At 41.4% G+C, this 13215-nt stretch overlaps 1 protein-coding gene across 7 annotated transcripts in view; it reads left to right on the top strand.

Moving 5' to 3' along the window:
- Nucleotides 1-370: 370 nt before the first annotated feature.
- Lrrc7 (leucine rich repeat containing 7) overlaps nucleotides 371-13215 on the top strand; it is a 479249-nt gene continuing 466404 nt past the window's right edge. For 3 of the 7 annotated variants that reach the window (XM_087614691.1, XM_087614685.1, XM_087614702.1), the window contains exon 1: nucleotides 371-1419. In XM_087614691.1, the coding sequence (XP_087470817.1) occupies nucleotides 1418-1419 (2 nt within the window). In that variant the 5' untranslated portion in view covers nucleotides 371-1417. 7 annotated transcript variants of the gene reach the window in all.

The raw sequence follows: 13215 nt of genomic DNA, 5'->3' as shown, positions 1-13215 counted from the left end.
AGAAGGGAAGTTGGGAAACACTTCTCATTTTTGCACCTCCCTGGAGCAGCAATCCCAGACCAAAATAGAAAGAAGGGGTCTTGAAAGCTGCCATTAAGTCTCTATGATAGCCACTAGGCTCACAAGCAGAGACCTTTCTCTTGGTCAGCCTGCAACCTGCAGCGGGCAACACAGGCAGGGAGGAAACCCCGAGGAGGCGCTCCTGGCGGCCTCTTTGCTGAGATAGCAGGAGCGGCAGCCTGCGGAGCCACGCGCAGCGTCACAGAACTGGTGTGGGAGCACCCAGCGCACAGGCCTATAGCCGCGGTGCTGGCGGATTCCCGGCGCTGCAGAACGCCGCGCCGCCAGCAGGAGCGCCCGGGGCCGGTGGGAGAACGCCCCGGGGAGCCCGCGCTGCCCGGTGCGAGCCTGATGACACCTGCTTTGTGTACTCCAGGCAACTGAGGGACCTAGAGAGCTCAGATGGCTGTCTAAAGGCTGCGGGTGATAACGGAACCAGAGAAAGCTAGAACATTTCATTTCTCCGCGGGACTGAGATCTTGCTCTTCCAAATTGCAGGAGTCCAAGTAGAGGTCACCAGGGGCAAGCAAGAATGGCTGAGGTCTGGGAAGGTGGTCATCCTTTCTGAGCCCTGGAAAATCTCCTTGACATTTTTCACACTTTGAAGCAGCTGCAGCTGGTGTCGTCGGAAAAGGGGGTGGGAGGAAAGAGAGGGGGCGGGGAGAGTGGGGAGTCACAGGCGCGAGCCAGGAGCAGCGCCTCGTCTGCCAATCCTGGCACCTGTGCGCCAAGCCGCGGCACCGCGGAGGACCCCGCTCTGGGCCAACCCCGGGCTCCGAGCCACGGCCACCCAGCCTCTGGGCCAGCGCGACCTGCAACCGCCCACCCAGGACCCCCGCCGCCACCCGCAGTTGCGGGAGCGGAGGAGCCCGGCCACTGCCTGCTGCGCCCCTGGCCACGGGGTCCCTCGCCTCTTGAGAGGCGTCGCGGCCGTCCGGGGCAGCAACCGAGTTGGGTACACGATTCGCCCGCGCTGCCGTTCTCTTCTCCACCCAGGATTTATTGTCTGTGGAGCCTTCTGGGGGCGGGGAGGGAGCTGCGCCTCCGCCGCCGCCGCCGCCACTGCTGCTGCTACGGTCGCTAGCGCGGCGCTCTGGGCGGGCGGAGGCCGGGGACTGGCCGCAGTGGTGTTCCCGGCGGGCTCCTGGTTCCCCCGGGGCACCTCTCCATCCCTGCACCTGAAGGGCAGTGGCACCATGGTCTGACACCGCATCTGCCCGGAGTCCCCTCTGCCTTTGCTTTCGGAGGACTTCCCTACTGGCTTCACTGCGGACCCCAGAGCACTTTAAGGAGTAACCCTCGGCAGCTGCAAGGCCTTCGCTCCCTGGACCCTCATGGGTAGTTTCTGCTTCCTGCGATGTGAGTAGGACACTGGGGGACCTCTGCCCACAGTCGAGGAGTGGGGATCTGGGAGGCTCAGGTGGCCCGCGTGCCTCAGCGTTGGGGCGGTTGCCGGTCTGTGGGAATCCGGCGCTAGCTGGACAAGTGCTTTAGGAGACCAGAGCTTTGGATGGTCGAGGGACCCTAAAGGGTTACATATTGCGAAAAGGAAAGGTGAGGAGCCAGTGTGGAGCACTGGTGCTAGGACCACGGGGTCCTGCGAGATATGGCCTTCTGCAATTTTTTTTCTTTTTCTTTTTTTTGTCCTGGGGTATCCAGTCCGCTTTCCCCGTGGTGAGGGACAGAGCAAGTGTGATCACACACACACACACACACACACACACACACACTTGTGGCAGCACACACTTGTGCTTTATCTTGGAAGGTGTATTACTGTCTTGCTATCTATAAAGGAATTATTGGGGTGTATGTCATTGAGGATAGAAAGAAAAGGGTGGGGTTTGGGGAGAAGAAGAGGATGGGAAGCAGGAAAGACTAAAGGACAGAAAGAAGTGGGAAAGGATGGGGAATGCTTTCCTTGGAGTCAGGGAAGGTGCCTGGCTTGGAGAGCCTGGCAACTCCTTTGTGTTCTGCGGGAGAAGCTTGGGAACCTCACTGGTTCAGCTCAGGGTCCCTTGGCATCCTCCGGAGTCTTTAGGGATTCAGGACATGCCTTGGATTGTATTTGGAAAAGGAGCAAAGACCCGCCAACATTGGGGTAACTGTGACACCCTGCTTGCGGACAATTAGCTGGGCTACCAGAGATCTCCTATATCACCAAATTTAGAGTCAAGATGGGGGCGGGATGGGGGTGGGGGCTGCACAGATTGTCGTTAAAAACAGTGACTTCATAACCGAGATGGCTGCAAAAATTGCTTCATTACACTACTTGGCCATCAGGATTGGGGAGAGAAAAGATCCGCCCCCGCCCCCCTCTCTTGCTGGTTGCCCCTCCCCACCAAGGCACAAAGCAAGTGGCACCTCACCAGGCAGAGAAGGGGTTACTTTCACAACTCCTGGGAATCGGCCTCAGGAAGGAACCATCTGTGACTCCCACGTTCCTTTCCAAGTTCTCCATCAAAAGGAATCTCAGAAAGCAGGAGGGGGTGGGTGGGAATAGAAGCAGCGGGCCTCCACCTGCTCTTTGCTATTACTTTCCCAGTACACTTAAGCACATCGGAATTACCTGCAGTGGTAATTGGGTCAGCAGGAGAGCATGTGCAACCGAGTCTCTAGATGGGGCTCTGCTGATGGATGAGAAGCAATTTGTGTTTGAGCATATTTTAACCTGAGCAAAATTTCTAAGCACAATAGAGGTTTCATCGCGTGGGCGAGCAGAGTGCGTACCAGTGAAAGTGAACACGTGATTCCTCCAACGCAAGAGAAACTGTATTAGGAAGTAGCTTTTCTTTGTTTCAGGCTGAGCCTATGAGAAGCTCAGTATTCCAGTTGCTAAAGTTCCCTTTTATTTTTAATAAAGTTGACCAGAGGCGATAGAAAGCGAAGGGGAGCACAGTCTGGGATGCCTCATGGTTACCAAGTCCTACATTCTTTGTTGCAACCTACCCTCCACCCAGATATCTGGTCCCAGCTGGCTCCTAGTTTGAAATGACACATTCCCTCTGAGGGCATGGGGGTAAGTTCTTCAGGCCCTAAGCACTTGCTCATGGGTGCTCTAGAGCTTCAAAAGCTACTGCCTTTCTGAAACACGTGCATCTGTCTCTGGTTCAAGCACTCCCAGTTGCTGGGGTCTAGGGAACCACCTGGAGGTCTTGCTGGAAAAGAATGGAGCAGTCTGCCAGGCTTCCTTCAAAGTACTCATCACAGCAGGGAAGGGAGAGAAAGTGGGGTTCAGGGGTGATTTTACTTCTCCTTAACTATCGAGTCGAGTCTAAAGTTATTTAGGGGTGTACTGAGCAATAACTGTATTTGAATCCCTCAGGCTTACAAAATGTCCTGAACTCTGATAATCTATTAATTTAGCATAAGTGGAGCTTGTTTCCTACCCAACAGTTAAGGGCAGTTACCTAACCTGGGGATCTCTTACTTCCAAGAGACCTTAAAAAGCTGATGTCTTTAAAATCTGAGCTGTAAATGCCCTACCTGGCCAATGCCTTTCCACCACACCAAGTTGTCATGAGAGAAAAGGCACCTTCAATTTCCAGAATATACCATGAGCTGAGAGGTCTTTATGCACATTTCTTTTTAATTTAACTTCTCAAAAAGATGTGTGCTCACCATGGCAACCCTTGCCTCCCACATCCAGGCTCCTGCACATATGCAGCTTCAGAATTAGAACAACTTCACAAGAAATGAACTTGGTCCAATTACAGGAGCCATGTTTTATTCAGAATTTTAGTATGGCTTTAGGCAGGCATGAATATTTTCTTAATTAAAATAGCATTTCATTTTACTTCCTAAGCTTTTAATTTTTCTAATTTCTCAGTATAATACAGAACATAAACATGAACTATTTAGTGTACTTTTTATTTGCTTTGAATTTTTAGAAATCGTGAAGATATTGTTATTACAAATCTTTATCACATATGAAGGGCATCCTGTATAATGTCAGATTGCTAATCTGGGGTATTTCCAGTACACAAGTGCACGGTCATAATTGTAAAAAACAAAAGGTCTCTATTTATAACCTAAAACACCACATTTTTTACAAGAGCTGAAAAGTTGTAAGTATTAGATTTTAATATTAGTATCTCACTGATGCAATAATTTTGTTTGCTCAATGCCTATAACCCTGGTGTAAGAATGGGTCACAATTCCACAGCACTAAAACTTTACACCCAAACCAAAAGTACACAGGGAAAGACTAACTGCTCATAAATTTCCTGATGGGTTGTTTCTGGATTGTATTTTGTTTGTTTGTTTTGTTTACTCCACAAAAATTATTTCATGTTTTAGAAATTTCTAAACTTTAAAAATATGTGGTGTTTTTTAAACTCAAGAATTGTAGTAGCCACACACACCAGCAATAAAAACATTATTTTGTCCATTATTTTCAGCCACAACTTACTTTGCAGTGCATCCTCTGCACTCCTTCTTGGGGACAAGAGAGGTCTAATTGTTCATAGGTTGTATCTTGACTTGCAGAACAATTAATTCTAGTCTGTGACACAGGAGACATTCAGTTTGGGTTACTCTTTCCTAACTCTGAATGAGATCCCAGTGGAATGATTAAAGTGGAGATGTTTTTAGGATCTTCTGTAAAACTCGATGTTTTCTCTGGGAATCTCTAAGGATCGCATCAGTCTCCCATTGGGTATTTTACTGTTTCTATATCAGAACATGGAATTTGAACATAAAACAATTTCAACGGTGTAAAGCTATTGTTTCTGGGGGAGTAACAAAGCAGAAAGTATGGTCTTTAAGAACCCTTAGATCAGGATTCACTAAGCCTACATTCATACCACCAAGTCAAGTCTGCACTTAATTTACACCGTGTTACATGTGGACTTTGTCAAGTGCATAATAACATCTATCAATCGTTTTAATATTATACAAAATGTTTTATTGCCCTAACAGCCTTTTATATCATACATGTTCATCTTTCCTCCACTGAAACTTTAGAAATGCTGAAATTTCCTGCTTCTTAGTTTTGCCTTTCCCATAATGTCATATAGTCATATTGCCAGGTGTTTGAATCAGTTTCTATGATTTACCAATATTTACATATGGATCAAAACATCAAATTATGAATTTGTATAATACTCAAAATTAAAATAAGTGCACCATAAAGCAACAATGTATAGAAGGAAGGAAGTACAAATCAACAATCTTGCTCCATATTTTAGGGTTTTTATTGCTGTGAAGAGATACCATGACTAAAGCAACTAAAATATTTAATTGAGGCTGGCTTACTCTTCAGAGGTTTAATTCATTTTTGTCAAAGGCAAGAATCACGGCAGCATGCAGACAGACATGGTATTAGAGAGGAAGCTGAGAGTTCTACATCCAGAATGGCAGGCAGCAGGAAAAGAAATGGACATCAGGACATTAGTTTGAGCATTTGAAACCTCAAAGCCCACTCCCAGTGACTGGCCACGCCTCCTAATCTCTGTCAAGTAAAGTAACTCCTCTTCCCTAAATGACCAAACATCCAAATATATGATCCTATGTGGGCCATTCATATTCAAACCACCACATGCACTCCCCCATAATGTTCTAACTCTGTCTGTGAGCAAGGTTTGGATCATTAGAAACACCCATTTCTAGAGAAGTGGAGCAAGCTGACTTTAGCAGCCTCAGAGCAACAGTACAATCACCAATAACATGCAGATGAGTCTGTCAAAACTGTTGCTGAGATAGAAACAATTTCCAACTGGACAGAGTTTCGCAGGGAAAGTGGGATGTCAGGTTAGATGAACACTTGTTAAACACTTGGATATAAATCACTTTTTCTGTGTGTATCCACTTACATATAGTGGTAGGACAGCAAACATTAAAATAATGCTACTGAAACAATCCACTCTCTTCCTGTTCTGGAATTAAGTGTGCATGCTGGGAAGACAGTGAACAACATTTAATACCCGCTTTTCCTTACATAAAACAGTGATGAACTGTACTCGTACTATTAGGCACCAGCCACTAACCCCCAGGATGAGTCAAGAGCAGAACTTCAAAATAGTTCTGTAGGAAGCATCATCCCCACTATTCCAAAAACTGGATTATTTGAGGCTCAAACAGCTTCAAAGGTGTGAACTGAAGCTTGTGGAGTAAAAAATCCAAGACATTTTCAAATTATGTATGTATGTATGTATGTATGTATGTATGTATGTATGTATGCATGTATACGTGTATGTATGTATTTTAAAGTATGTCTTTTCTTTTAGAGTTTCATATATGATTATACCCTACTTATACATTTCACCACTTCCTCTCTCCCAATTCCTCTTCAGTTCCTCAGGTGGAGGACCTCTTATTTTATACTGATTATTTTATATTTATACATATATTATACATATACACTAGTTAGATCATTTGGTGTTGCTTTATGTACACGTGTTTAGGCGCACTGATGACATTTCAGTGTGGTTGCCTGAACAAAACTTACATCCTCTTGATTTATAAAGAAAGAAATACATTCTGGTTCAGATTTTCAAAACCCAGCTACATGTTTGGCAATGACGTATATTACTTTTGTGACCACCTTAACACGGGTATAGGAGATACTCTTGTTTGTATTCTAGGAATAATTAACATGGAAGAAGTATTTTATCACATGTTAGAATCTGTAACACTAAAATGTATTAAGAAATTTCAGTAAAGCCTGCAGGGTCAATAGCTGTCATCTATCCTTAAACTAGGATGGTAGACTTGATCAATAACCTCTTTGGAAGTGTCAGATAGGCTACTTACATTATTAATCAAAGTAGAAAGTTTATCATTTGTCACTCAAAGACACATGGAAAATTTACTAAGTAAATGCAACTCCAGGGGTTTCCCATGTGCACTAGCTTCTGTTGATTGTTCATTGCTTTAATAAACTTAAAATGTGAATTAATAGCAGTGATCAGGAATAAAATATCAAAGCTTATATTAGCATCAACACAATCTATCTAAACATTTTAACTATGGAGTCAATGTTCATATTGACTGGCTTTCAAAACAAAAATACCATTTCTCCGGTTGCCCCTGATTATCTTTGTTTTACACCAAGTTCAGGTTAGTTGAAAATTATCTTAAATTATGAGAGAGTTGTAGTATAGTGAAGCCCTATTTATAACAAACTTATTAGGCTAGAGACACACATGCTTGCACACATGTATGCCTGTGTTCATATAAGGGCAGAATTACACGTGGTGGAATATAAGGGGTACAGTAGCAGCAATAAATTGTGTTTCTATGAGGAGAGAGAATAACTGACCTGAAAAAGAAGCTGTCCTACGCCTGTTCTGCATTAACACTTCACCATTAAGTATTCTAGGAAAAAAAAGAACATGGCATTCTAAACAACAGGAAATCAGAGATAGCATAGAAAAGTGGGGAGAAAATGGAGGTTTTTATGCTGTTATCATATTTAAAAGAGGAAAAAAATACCTTTGTGAGGTGGCAAAATACCTTATAGAAGGCAGCATTACCAAGCTATGGGATAATAGAATGAAACCAGAGTGAAACTGAGACACTCTTTGCTATGAAGACATCAGTGTATTAAGATGGTGAGTAATGGACAGAAAACTGAGCTATGCCAGCTGAATACCAAGATATGCTGTGACACAGATGGTGTGATTAAAATAATTAAAATGTGTAGATAATTAGATTTCTTGAGTAGTAAACACTCAGTGGTCTGTATTCACCATAATAAGCACCTCTCAGAGTCACAGAGGATGAAAAGGTACCTGGGTCCACTTTCACCACATTTGATGTGTCATTCAGTGTTACTTGGAGACAGTGTAGTTCATGACATAAAATTGGTTCTTCTCCATTTCAAGTGCAATTAATTTTGTAAGACAATTATAAAAGCTGTGGTGATTAAGTCATAAATACCTATTTAAATGTTGAGTGAGTGTTAAACACTAGAGATCTCCTGGGGACAATACGGAGTGCCGCACAACATGTACAGGGCATGCATGCACAAACGTCATGATGCTCTGTTCCTCAACACATGTGACAGAATAGTCTACTCTCTCATGGCTTCTTAAAACTTCGGGGCTGGACAAAACTCCAGAGGTCTCATTATGTAAGAAAGGAAGTTGAGGCCCAGAGAAATTTGCTTCTTTATTCTAGATCAAAGAGCTGTAAGTGGAAGCAACTTCTGGGGACCAGCTCTTAGTGTCCAACCTTTGCCCACAAAACCACACCCATAAAGGTATTGATGCATTTTATACCATAGAGCATGAACAAGAACTTAATCCACCAGCCACCAGATACGGTTAACTGAGCCAATAGGATAGCAGCACACACTTGTTTTTTCATTTGGGAATTTGGAGTAAATTTTTCACTAAGATTATATTTGGTTTAAGGCTTTTTCTTTCAACAATTGCCTTATATTTTCTCTTTGATTTAACTGTATGAAAACATTATAATGTCATAAATATAGCGTTTATTAAGTATTCAATTTTAAAAGATGTCCTTATTTAAGAAACATGGAAATATTTTTTTACTAATAGGGAAGTATTCTGAATGTGGTAGAATCTATCTTAATGAAAACTAAAATTTTCTCGTAAGTCATTGATTTGTTTTGTAATAATTCCAGCAACATGAATATTGGATGATGAGAAATGTACAATTCAGTTTGCACAAGTAAATTCTTTTCTAAATTTGTTGATTTCAATAAAGGTCAATGGGTGAGTTTTCCTACCCAAAACAAAATTATTTAAAATATTACAGCTTTATATAAAATGTTGCCTTAAATATTGATTAGGAAATTATTCTAATTTGGGAAGATAAATGCCATAAATTGGAGGTTGTACAACACGACATTTTCTGTGCTTGACCCACCCTTCTGTGGTTTGCTTATTTGCTTTCTCAACTCCAAAACCTGAAATTTTTCTTCCATCTGGTAAAACTCAAAGGTGACAGTTTATATTACCTTAGAAATAACAAATTTCCCCTACTCAATGTGTTTGGTGTCTGTTATATCTTATTTATTCTGTCATAAAACAAAGTGTAAACAAATGTCCTAAGTGCTTTCTAATGCTAAAATAACCACTGCACATTCTATAGTTTGCTGATAAGGAAACCGAGGGAAAGACCCTGCTATCCCCCAAACAAAACATTCTGACAGTTTAAAACAGTTCTGAAACGCAGATGTAAGCCTCTTAAAATACGTATTTACCTTATGGACAGTGAAGCACAGAAACATTCGCAAACAAAAAGTGTTACGGAAATTAAATCTATAAATCCCATCTCTCAACGATAACGATTTTTAAGGCAGATTAAGGGCTTTTGTGGCAGCTACGTAGATAAAATGCTTGGTTTGCAAGCGTGAGGACCTATTCATGTCCCCAGAATAAGTGTAAAAGAGCTAAGTGTGCTGTAATAGATCTGTAATCCCAGTGCTGGCAAGGAGGACAGAAAGGGAATCCACAGAGCTTGATCTCAAGCCAGTCTAATCACATTGGTGAAATCCAGGTTAATTGAAATACCTGTCTGAAAAAAAAAATAAAAAAGTGGGAGGTAATTGAGGAAGGCGCCCAGTGTCACCTCTTGCATCCACACATAGGCACACAGACAAGTACATAAAAATGTAGTGCATGCAAACATGTGTGTACGTACACACACACACACACACACACACACACACACACACAGAGGTGGGGGGAGGGGAGAGGGAGGGAAGGAGGGAGGAGGAGGAAGAGGAGGAGGAGAGAGAGAGAGAGAGAGAGAGAGAGAGAGAGAGAGAGAGAGAGAGAGACTTGTTTAAATGTAGGGATACCATAATAACTACTGCTTACTGAGTTGCATATCAACACAGACACCCCACCACCTCACCCTTTTTGAACAGTTCTTACTCATTCTGGCCTTCAGTGTGCAGTCTAAGGCTCGTGGGTGTAACAGAATGGGACATATTTCTTTCTGCATCCAAGAATGCAATCCCACACACCATACAACATGACACAGTCTGAATGTCCTATGTCTGTGCTGACAGGAAGACAAGATGCCAACCTTCCACTCACCCTTATAGTAACAACTGTTGTACCTTTCGGGTCTAGTTTTCCTTAGTGAGATGGTATATAGAGATGTAATGTTTTACATGCTTTGTGGCGACTTACTTGTTAGCACACCTAAAGTGTGCTTCCCGCATCCAGAAAGCTTTTCAGTTAAATTCATACACCGCTGATAACAAGGCAGGATGTAAACATCAGGGACCATCTGATAAGCACATAGGTGGTTTTCTCTACCTCTGTATGTGAAGGAACTGCACCATTTAACATTATGTTTGACTTCAAAATGTTATGAAGTAGATAAATTTTATCAAGTTAACTTATAGTCAGATGTAGCGCCTCACACCCTGAAATTCCAGTATTCAGAAGGGTGGGGTAGGAGGATTGAGAACCAGAGGACAAGATTGTTAACAAATGGGCTATCCAGTGACACTAGGTTTCAAAAATAAAAGAAGGAAAAAATAGTATATCTCATATTGAGACAGAGTCCCTACTCATTTATGAAATTCTAGCATATGGTAAGTGCAGGTTCAAGCAAATATAGATACAAAAGGATTCGGGGCTGTGTATTGTTATTATCCTAAACTTTAATGTAAGTAAGTATATACATTCCTTGTCTCATACCAAGACCACCATCTTCTATAACATTTGGCAGGGCATGTACTTCATTTTTCCCAAAAACCTGATATGTTGGAGACTGCAAACCATGCTCCTGTGGTATCTGATGCAATTTCTGCTGCTATAATTGAATTTGAATTGAGATTTTTTATTGGATATTTTTTATTTACAGAGATATTTCATAACCTTATTCAACATATAGAGTCTTGAGGCCCACAAGCCATGAGCTGCATCTAGTGAAACTCTTCTTGCTGTGGAAAATCCAGAATCTAGATGCCATGTGGTATAGTACATGGAGTGAGACTGAGTCCCAGAGACAGAGGCAACCTGATTTTTATAATATACCCACCCTCAAATAACTCTTCAATCCATCTATCTATGAGTAGGCTCCATCCTCGTGTTATAATTAGACTGGGGCTTTGAAAATCCCAGGCAAACATTCCCTCTTTGAACTAAGTCCCTGCCCTCTACTCACCTCTTAAGGGTTCCTGTTGACTCCATCTCTTAAAAACCCATAAGGGATGGCTTTCAATATGGGTGTTGAAAACATTTAAACCACAGTGGCCAGTATCTCTGCAGTTTGTCTTAGGTAAGTAAATTACACTCTTTATTCTGCGTGAGACCAGATAGCTCCATTGCCCAGAGGTTTATCTCTTCTTTGCCTGTGTTGAGTTCCCACTCTTTGCTGGACTGTGTTCTAAATCTTCTCTCTTTCCTGACAGTTTCATGTGGGATAACGTGTGAAAAACAGAAATGTAGGAAAAGAAATCTGTATTTTGATTCAGGAAATACAGATTAATTCATTCTTATTTAAATTCCATTTTCTAGATTTAACATTACTGTTTAAGAGTTTATAGAATGTTATACTCTCAGTATAAATGGCAGATTGTTTTATTGGGAGCTAAGAGTTGTAGTCCCATGAGCTAACATGACAAACATAATGCCTGTTAGTGTTTCAACTGAGAACAAAGGCAACAGAAAGCCTTAGAATACTGCTTCACAGTTTTCACACTCTCTCCTTCTGGAGGAGAGACCATGAAAATTTTTATCTTTGAACTGAATAATTATCACTGTTAATTTGTAAATTCTTTTTAGAATGATTAGTTGAAAGAAAACCATATTGAATAAACAGCCGTTTAATGAAGTGCACCATTCCCTGAGTGCATTTTCTGCCTGTCTCTCTTTGAAAATTATCATACCTTTATATTGTGTGATTTTAAGTGATCTTCATAAGAGTAAGAGCCTATTTATACCATTGTTGTTTAAATAATAGTTGTTGGTTTAGATATGCATCCCAAGCTGGCACATGAAGAGGAACTCTCTACTTTGTCTACTTCTAGAAAACTAGCTCATGTCTCAATATAGAAAGACATGTCTCGCTGCATGTATGAATGACTGAACAGAATAGCCCAGTTACATTTCTCTAGCCTTGGTGACACCTACAGTGATTGAACAACACTTTTCTTTCTGAGACCAGCATAGGACTATACTTTCCAGCCTCTCATTCCAGTTAAATGTGGTCTTGAAACATGCTTCAGCCAGAGTGACAGAAGCATCTTTCCTGAGAGAAGCATTTATAGGTCAATGGGCTGTGGGCTCTTGTGTGGCAATGGTAAGAAGCAATATTGTGTGAGGAAGCCTGCATCCATCTAGACTCTGAACAGGTACACCAAGTCACGTCTATTCAGCAAGAATTCATTCATTTGCTTGACCAAGACAGACCACTGACTATGATGAGATTCAGGGGTTGTTATCAGAAATTACTGCTAGGGCTCCTTTTCCTCAGTCTAAGAGACAGACACAGAAAAATTCTAGTGAAGACATATTTCTGATGCCAGTATATGGCATTATGGTTATAGAGATATTACATAAAATGCCTTTAATGTAACAATGAATCATGAACACAATTCACTTGAAAACATCATGCATGTTTTAAGTGTCTTTATTCTCAGTTTATAATTTTATGTATGTTTTTAAACATAGCAGAGGACTAGAACTAAGTTACTTCCCTTAGTCTATCAAATCAAAGCCAGAGTCATCATATTTTCTTATATTGTATATTAGGATAATTTTTATAATGAAAAAATCAAGCTGACTGTTGTTGTAGAAGTAGAAAGATTAAGATAGAACTGTGTGTCTGTTGTTGAATTAAGTGATGACAGTTAATGAAGAAAAATCAGAGTCAAGAATGATTCTCTATCTTGAGAAATTAGGGATGTGAAGGTACAAGTTTCAGACTGTAGAATCTTGAAGAAGGAGATGATGTATTCAAATGCAACTAGAACACTGACATTAATAAGGAATCCAAGTGACAGGCTAACATATAGAAGCAGCATAAATCAGAGCATCAATTAATACAAAGTAAATGCACCTATGCAAAATTACTAGAAATACATTGAGCGTTTTTATGGGGGAAAATACAGCCTCCTTTTAAGGAAAAAAAATGCGTTTTCAAATAAATGAAAATTGGGTATGCAACAGAATGACTCATTTTATTTTGCTATCTTGGTTTCCTTTTAATTATTTTTTTGGCATGAAA

This window comes from Rattus norvegicus, chromosome 2 (genome assembly GCF_021556685.1).
Source record: "Rattus norvegicus strain SHRSP/BbbUtx chromosome 2, alternate assembly SHRSP_T2T, whole genome shotgun sequence".
NCBI lineage: Eukaryota > Metazoa > Chordata > Mammalia > Rodentia > Muridae > Rattus > Rattus norvegicus.
This window is presented reverse-complemented; position numbering and strand designations above follow the sequence as displayed.